Source organism: Alosa sapidissima, chromosome 4, assembly GCF_018492685.1.
Source record: "Alosa sapidissima isolate fAloSap1 chromosome 4, fAloSap1.pri, whole genome shotgun sequence".
Taxonomy (NCBI): Eukaryota; Metazoa; Chordata; class Actinopteri; order Clupeiformes; family Clupeidae; genus Alosa; species Alosa sapidissima.
This window is the reverse complement of record NC_055960.1, coordinates 18,040,637-18,049,650: the sequence shown is the minus strand read 5'-3', so window position 1 is coordinate 18,049,650 and position 9,014 is coordinate 18,040,637. Positions and strand designations below refer to the sequence as shown.

The 9,014-nt window shown below is 39.7% G+C and overlaps 1 protein-coding gene across 4 annotated transcripts; it reads left to right on the top strand.

The window, feature by feature from the left end:
- The first annotated feature begins 4,168 nt into the window (after nucleotides 1–4,168).
- srsf3a (serine and arginine rich splicing factor 3a) lies at nucleotides 4,169–8,807 on the top strand. 4 transcript variants are annotated; one of them, XM_042088512.1, is made up of 7 exons: nucleotides 4,169–4,536; nucleotides 5,069–5,089; nucleotides 5,302–5,512; nucleotides 5,674–5,808; nucleotides 7,321–7,359; nucleotides 7,798–7,884; nucleotides 8,456–8,807. In XM_042088512.1, the coding sequence occupies exons 2-7, from the start codon at nucleotides 5,083–5,085 to the stop codon at nucleotides 8,481–8,483; spliced, it is 507 nt and encodes a 168-aa protein (XP_041944446.1). In that variant the 5' UTR covers nucleotides 4,169–4,536; nucleotides 5,069–5,082; the 3' UTR covers nucleotides 8,484–8,807. The 4 variants fall into 4 exon arrangements, with proteins under 4 accessions (XP_041944446.1, XP_041944444.1, XP_041944447.1 ...); XM_042088510.1 differs by having other exon boundaries at nucleotides 4,277–4,536; nucleotides 5,037–5,089; XM_042088513.1 differs by lacking the exon at nucleotides 4,169–4,536 and adding an exon at nucleotides 4,547–4,854.
- Nucleotides 8,808–9,014: the final 207 nt, after the last annotated feature.

Below are 9,014 nucleotides of genomic sequence, written 5' to 3'. Positions count from 1 at the left end.
TACTATACTGACTAAGGGGGTAACTCTATGTCCGTTTATTCTGGATTTATTCAGCTCAAATTACTGTAAAATGTATGCTACTGATTCCCATGTCCAGTTATGGACATCAGTGTTGTGTTAGCTGAATTTTGGCTGGTGGAAGGGAAAGGCAGTTTGGGGAGGGTGGGGATGAGCTAGCTCGCTGGTGTTTTGTTTGGTGTTTGGGTGCAAATATCATTAAATGTGTCATATGTATATGTATTTCATATAATTTATGGTACCTTTAAGGTACTCTCACATGTCTTTAAGGTGTCTTGATGTTGATGGGATTTTCTACTGAACAACATAAATACTTCTTGAATATTTCTTCATTATTTTGTCATTGTGAACTCCCTGGCATACTCAATTGCCTTAAGGCCCATTCAGATAGGCCTATAGCCTACTGTATGTGGCGACTTGCTCCTCTCCCGTTGCTATGTAGCTGAAATTATGCCGCTTGTGTGCTTTCAGACTGTGGTTGCCTAGGTTTCCCACTTGTTTACTTCCCACTGCAGAGGTGTCTGAGGGAAACAAATTACTGGCTAATATGCTACAATACACCTTTGCATTCAGTTTTACTTTTACTTGGTTTAGTTCACAAGTTCACAAACAGCACCATTTATACACCACATTTTCTGGTTTTCGTAGTAGGCTTTAATTTAGTTTGTCTCCTCCATTCATCTTCAGTTGTAGTAGGAACCAAGATCACGAAGACATTATGTCTCCGATAGGGAAACCTCTCGTCATCTTACAGTCAATGGTATACATCATTCCCATTGGTAGACGCCTTAGTTGCGTTGCTCGCTTTGCTGACCAGACTGCTGTGTGGTGTGAGCAGAGTGGTAACACTTCTGCAGTCTAAAAAGTCACATAGTTTGAAGGGGCCTAAAGTGAGAATTCGTCTTCACTTTCCTCTCAATGTTCTTTCATGTAAACAAATTAACTTTAAATTATAAATTACATTTCAGTTGTAAGAGGAAGGGTCTGCATAAAGACCACCAATTAGATTGTCAGCACTGGGAGATGGGTGCAGTTTAAATAGGCTGTAATTACATATGAAGATTTAACAATCATCAACACCATTTTAAAGGAGAATTCCGGCAATTTTACACATAGATCTTTCTAGTTTCTAGGTCAACGAGTACTGTGACAGAGTTGTCAATCAGACTCATTGCTGTATATGTATTTCTAAAGGCATATCTGTTCAACATGCACTTCGTTTATTAAGCGTTTCTGCGTTATTGTTTGTATATTATAGTATTTTTTTTTTTTTATTAGGCTATTTATTGAATTGACATTGTTGTTTATTATTATCTCCTTGGTGTAACTTTTTTAATTGTTTACTGTTAAATTTAGTTACTGTATAGATGTTATTTTTATGTCGCTTTGGACAAAAGTGTCTATGTACAGAGGGCCTACATAGCTTAGCCTACTGCATATTTCTTATGTTCATTACTCATTTGTATGTACTCTTCTCTATAAATTATCTAGATTTAGATTTAGGATTGAATGGAAGACTTTCTGTGCACCACTGCTTACTTCCAGGTGTTTGTCTAGATAGGTGTGCAGGGATGTGGGGCCATCACCAACACCATCCCATTGTTGCTTATGGCTGCTCCAAGTACTCCAGAAACTATTCGATTAGCATAACATTTGGCCAGGTGCAAGATGGGGTCCTTCTGATTAACGACCCTCTAGAAGGATTTAGCACACTAACAAGCTACAGACAACAGCTTTGCCATGCTAACCAACAGTACAATTTGCACCGATAGCAGATGTGTGCTCTGGTGAGATATTTGTCAATGTTATGCTGTAAAAGCACTTTGTACATTCCCACAGAGTTTGGGGCTCCAATCACAAAATAACATAATGAATATTATGGACCGCTATACGACAGGGGTGTTCAGTCTTACAATCAGGGGCCCTTAAGGAATATAACATTTGACCCTCAATAAGGTCCCTGAATCCATATGTCAAGTACACACAGTAAAACGGTAAAGGTTGGCTGTGAATAATGTACAGTGGTGTATCAATGTCCATCAAACATAGACCTGTGCTGAGTTTCTGTCATCCCAGTTGCCTGATCAGAATCAGCTTTATTGGTCAGGTTTGCGTATACAAACAAGGAATTTGACTCCGGTTGCTCTTTGCCTTTAAAATCGGTTCGATGGATTCTTAGTCACTTATACTGTGTTCATCTACGTACATTCACATTCATAGTTTGACAAACTGGTTGTGCACTTAAAGACCCTTCAACCCAGAGATCTGGTGATAGATTGAAAAGGCATGCCAGTGCACCAAGAGAAAGTAAATATGTGCTGTCTCACATGACGTACCACAATTTTGGCAAGAAGTCAAGCGTCATTGTACAGGAGCAGAATGCTCTTGATAATTATAGCACGTATAGTGAGCAATACTGACTAAGTGCCTAAATAATGTGTATTCATGATCACGGGACATACACAAGGAAACAATATTCAAATATTTTCAATTATTATCTAGTATATTTTAACTGATACACATCAGATTTAAAAATTCTTTAAGCGCTTAATGGATTTCTAGATTTAAATGGGTTACTGAATCTCTGTCAGAGAAATGTCTATCTGTATGTAGTATGTGGTCCATCTTTTAAAATATTTAAAGTCTAATGCTTTCTAAGTGTATTGAGTGGTCAAGTTTTGTGATATGGGGTTGCTCAGGTCAATAGTTAATTTATGGAACACAGTAACAGGTTTAACATTCAAAATTGTGTGTGTGCGTGCGTGCGTGTGTGTGTGTGTGTGTGTGTGTGTGTGTGTGTGTGATGTCTGTGAGTGGATGCATGAGAAAGAAAGCAAGAGAGAGAGAGAGAGAGAGAGAGAGAGAGCACGAGGGCGAGTTCATGCAAGGATACCCAGTCATCAGGAAGTGCAGCAGAACAGAGTGTGCTGTACTAATCTGATTGAAAAACACACTGTTCTGTGTGCGGTTACAAGGGGAAAAGATGTCTCAGACGCTTAAAGAGAAAACAACCGCTGAGTGATTACTTCAGATTAAAAAAAAAAATAACTCATCAAAACATGATAACCATGTCTGTAACCTCTATGTGAAGAGCAACAAGAAATTGAGACAAGAGGATTAAGAGATACTCTCTCTCTCTCTCTCTCTCTCTCTCACACACACACACACACACACACACTCAAAGTAAAACTGAATAGCATAAAGCTTGTTGTTTGCGTATGAGACATGTGTTATGCAATCCCCTTGAATTCTGCCTAATCCTTTCTAGCACTGAACTTTTGCCCCAGAAGGGTCAGAGGATGTGATGAGTGAGATGTTATCTCACAAACATGACGGGACTTTTCACGGCCCCAAGGCCTCCAATGTGCATTAACTCCAGCATAGCCATTTACACTATTTACACTAACTACACACAATATAGCTTGTCATTAATCATGGATTTCTCTTACATTATGTTTTATGGGCTTGTTTGTTTATTTGTTTGTTTGTTCTTTGGTGGTCACACTGTGAAATACATGTAACTAAAATTAAGGCAAGATTATATTACATCTTTCTAAATAAGTAATGGCTTATTTCACTATAGGTTCAGCTACAACAATGAGTGGTAAGTGCATGTCAACTGCATAATTGTAATTTTAACCGGGCACAACTTCACCTAGGCTTATCAAAATGCAATGTTTTCCATGCTTATGAATAGTCTAAAGGTTGATATCCTTAAACTAGGTTGGAGATGTGGTCAAATGTAATTTAGCCTACCTGCCATTTTTTGTGACCTACATATAGGCCTTCATTCATACATCCCTTCAAACATACATACACCCATCCATACATCCAGCCAAGCTAACGAAACATAGGACATACCATTCACAATGTTTTCATATATTTTACTCTGTCTTTTATTAGACTATTAGATTTTAGGCCTATGCTATACTTTACTTTTAAATTATATATTTTTCTATTATCTTCTATGTTTTTTCTATTATCTATCTATGTTTTTATTTCTGATCTGATGCATTTTATTTATGTAGGCCTAAAGCACACTGGACTGACTTTGTGTAGGAAATGTGAAATGTGTTATAGGCTACTTGTCTTGCCATGCCTTGCTTGCATTTGCCAAGCTGTAGCAAATAAAATCACATAAATCCTTACAACTCCTTCCCTCTTGATGGCGCTGTAACCATTCGTAGCCTACATCGTTTCACTATGAAAGATACACCATATTGTATCTATGGTTGTTAATCCAGCAGCTAAAAGATGTACCTTTGATACCTTTGATAGTAAGAGATATTTTGCAAAGGAATTCTGGAGATTTTTGTTTTGGGTTTTTCTTTTCCTTTTTTTAGAAGAACTGGTTTAATAAAGATAATTTAAGTGTAGGGAAATATATTATTCAGACCCACACTCCATTTCAGAAGGTGGCGGTAATGCAACCAGACCGCCATAAAAACAAGAAGAAGAAGAAGAATCTATTTGAAGGCAGCCTGCATCAGGGCTTGCAGAAGTGAATTAACTTTTGCGGTAAGTGATATTTTTCGGGATAATCTTCTACAGTGACACAGTTAGAATAACAGGACCTCGAGCTATTAGGGTTGATTTTTATCGTTAAGCTAACTAGATCTAACAGTAAAGGTTAGATAGCGAATGTTAGCAAAGCTATCCTAGATAACGTTACACTACTAGAGGACGTGTCAGGCCTAATTTGTTATGTTTGCAAAAGGTCGATACGTTTGCGTCTGCAAGATTGATAAAGCGAAAAGTAGAAGTAGCCTACGCTGTAAACAGCACCCAGCGATTGTTGCCTAAATAAACTCGTTACTCTACAACATGCAGATCTATGTAAGTCATTTCATTTCACTCTTAGTGGTATTTTCATCGGAAATGAAGGTTTACAATCTGAATGCACGGTACTTGTTTTCTCCTCGTGTGAAAGTTGAACTGTTTTTGTCAATCTGAGTTCCTGCAAGTGCCTTTAGGATTGGCGAGAAAATAGTCAAATATCGTGGTTTTGTTTTCTTCAGATAATCACAATTTGTGCATCCATCTATTACAGTTGACTGAACAATAATGGGAGGTAAGTATGTGATCTGTTTAAAAAGTACAGTGTTTTGTTACCGCCGGGCCAATGCATGTGCCTTTGTCTCTAACTAAACGAATGTAGTTAGTGTGAAATGTATCCTACACTGATCAGCACATAACTGCACCAGCAGTTAAGACGATTAAGATGTGATTGTTTTATCTCAAATTTAGCGTACTTAATTCAGCTTTCATTTGGGTTTCGCGTAGATCCCACAATGCACAGAGATTGTCCACTTGATTGCAAGGTGTATGTGGGCAATCTTGGGAACAACGGCAATAAGACAGAACTGGAGAGAGCCTTTGGCTACTACGGCCCCCTCCGTAGTGTTTGGGTGGCGAGAAATCCTCCAGGCTTTGCCTTTGTTGAATTTGAGGACCCGAGAGATGCCACAGACGCTGTGAGAGAACTGGATGGAAGGTAACATTCATGAAAGTAGGAGACAAAAGCAGTCCTGCCTGAACTAATGTGTTGGTGGTGAATTTGACATTTGATTGGTTTTAATGAGTTAGGAGTCATTCTGAAATTCTTAGAACGATACTACTTGCAGTTGTGCTAGTCCTTTTTGTGCTGTTGTCTAGAACACTGTGTGGGTGTCGTGTGAGAGTAGAGCTGTCCACTGGAGAGAAACGCTCCAGGAATAGAGGACCACCCCCATCATGGAGCCGCCGCCCACGCGACGACTACAGGCGACGCAGTCCACCCCCTAGACGCCGGTAATGCCTCTCAGCCTCCACCTAAAGATAGGTCTCTGCAGTCCCCTCCCCCTCCCCACCAAACAAGGCCCGTCTCAGTGACCTGTACACAGGCTCATTCCAATCAGCTCAGTCCTGGAGGGGAAGGGTGGGTGTCGGTAGGGATATTTCCCTAAGCTGGTTGACTAAGTTTAGCTAACTTGATTAGAGATGCGACACACATGCTCATTGATAAGGCAGATAGGCCTGTAGGAGACACCACCCATGCATCCTCACTATCTTGCAAAGTTAGCTCGATCACTAGTAAACCTGCTTCTTGAGCCGTCCACATTGTGTTAGTGTGACCAAGGAAGTATCATACATTGCCGTCTCTGACCCACTGAGCTGCCTGGACTGCAAGGTATTTCCAATAATCAAGTTAATTTCTTAAGATAAGCCAGTACTTGAAGATGTGAAACTAAGTGCAGCAGACACTGGCTTATTATTTGTCTGTGTTGTGTTTTTGGTGCTGCTTGTGTTTTTGCTTCGGCTCTGTATTTTTATTAATATTACATTTATACATATATATTAATGAAGATGACCCCCCCCCTTACAGAGACATCACCATGCCTCTTCACCCTCTGAGTCTGTCAACTAGTCTCCTTACTCCATCATGTGGCCGCTGACCGCCCGCCGCGCCCCAATCAGCTCACATGACCCACGCATGGCCCAAAACAAAAACCGCCATCGGTTCCTGAGCATGCCACTCTCAGCCTCTTCCTCCTCCTCCTCCTCCTCCTCCTCCTACAACCACAGCCAGTCAGCAGCGTTGTAGCTTCCCCACATGCCTTCATCACAGCCAACCAGCAGCTGTCCACAGCTAACCAATCAGAGCTCAAAATGTACCTCTTCAGCCAACCATATCAGTCGACAAAGTTAACAGCTACACCAACCACAGTAACAACCATCTGGCAAATTCTGCCTGCAAATTCTACCCGTCTGATGGTCAAACTGGCTTCCGTGCATCATATCCTCTGTAGCTTGTTGAGAAACTAGTAAGTTGGTTTTTATACACTACCACACATTTTTGTTCTACTTTTTATAGCCACTTATATAATATTACAGATTGGAAAAAAATATATACCTTAGCGTTTCCATATTAATTAGAATCCCCTCCCCAGTCTTGACAAATTTGCTCTGTTTGTGAAGTAGCTGGATGTGTGCACAATCTGGGTTTGAAGAGGTAAATTCAATACCCCTCAACTCCTGTTTGGACTTGATCTGTCTCACCCAACACTGAACTTTTATAATTAGTCATGCGATATATACCCATCATCTTCAGTGTTGTGTTGCATAAGCAAAGGGCCAAACAAGGGAGTAAAATCCCAAAGTCCAGTCACATAATGGGGCCTCATTTGGTCTCCCTTCTGTCATTGTTTCAGGGAGCAACTTTCCTCCCACAGGTAGCAGAGACCTGAGTGGTATGCTTAAGTTGGGCAATACAATAAGACATTTTCTTGTAACATTTCTCTCTCTGCCTCACCCTTCATTTAGATCACCGAGGAGGAGGAGCTTCAGTCGAAGCCGCAGCAGGTGAGCTTGTCCACTTGCACAAAAACTTTACAATGGAATGACACCAATCACAGGCTGCCCACATTTCAGCCTCTGCCTATAAGCAATTACAGTAATTTACTGTGTATTAGCCACAATGTGTATAAACCTCAGAACAGTGTTTTTATGCAAGTTAAAAAACAAAGCCATATTAATACCATATTAACTGTCCCTGTGTATTAACCTCATAGCTGAAAAATTTTTTGCAAAATCCATGTATAAGTTAAACCTTGGCTAATAGTTGGGAAATTATGGTAAGCATTAAAGAAACCTGTATTGCAAAATAAGTTTTTTTTTTTTCTTTTTTTTTTTTTCTGTGGTTTTGAGGAACGGTAATTTAAGGGTTAATTCAGGGTCACACCAGGGTTGTAATGTGCACTGAGGTGTTTATGTGTTTATTCATTTTGTTTTTATTCACAGGTCTCTGTCCAGAGACAGGAGACAGGAGAGGTCGCTCTCTCGTGATGGGAACCACAAGCCTTCAAGGTCCTTTTCAAGGTCAAAGAGGTGAGTAGAGCAACAATGTGAGTTTAAGAATGTCGAAAGACGGGGACCATTTTTTGTTTTGAAATGGCGACTGGCATGGTGTAAACTATTAAGCACTTCTTGGTTTTGTAAGTTCCTCTTAGTGGTACATTTCAGAGAATCTGCCCCTACTTCTGTTTTAATCATGTTCCTGTAGCAGTGCTTTTGATTAGCCACCATGCTTTCATGCATCACCGCTGTCCTTTTAGAATTTGTCTTGCACCCCTGATTGCAAACAATATCCCACATACCTACACAAGTGGCTCCGCTATTTAAATTTAAATAAATAAAATGTAACAAATATTCCAAAAATGTCATTGGATACAAGAATAGGGGTTGCCCCTACTTAGCCATGCTATGTCTAGTGGATACCACTTTTTCCCTTCTTCTGGAGCAAATCCTGGGCTCTACCTGATGCCATTAAGCAGATGTTAAAGCAGCACAGCACAATTTCCATCATTGCCATGCTGTCTTTTTGCCCTTTGCCTGTTTGGAATAGAATGTTACTATAGTCCCCCCATCTGGTGATGCTAATAACCTTTTTCTTATGTAGTCGTTCTAGGTCCAACGACAGGAAATGAAAATGGTGAGGAACTACACTAGTTCCTGGTAGAAGAAATCTCCAGAATGATGTTATTTGATGTGTGAGTGTGTGTGTGTCATGTTCCTTTGTCTCTCATTATCACCGTAACAATATGAGACTGTAACTGTGTTTACTGCATATGAATATCAAAATTCACGGTTATTTCTATAGCCCATCTGCTATTCCAGTGATTTTGTTTATGTTTGCCTTTAGCAGCCACCATTGCCTTGTTCATGCTGAAACTCCATAGATTGTTTTGTATTATCATTATTTATCAATACGTTGAATGTTTCTCTATATTTGAATTAAAATGTTTCAGTGATGTTTATCATTATTTCCTGTTGTTGACCCTTTGTTAATGACCTCACCATTATACAGCTAGTGAATATCAGCATTCAAAGCAAAGCTGATGCCCGTCAATAGCAACACTTGTAGTAAGAATATAGTTGATAAATAAATATACACAAGGGCTAAACAATTATGTTTCTTTTGAAAGACATACCTGAATACCCAGTTAAATCCTTGCTTT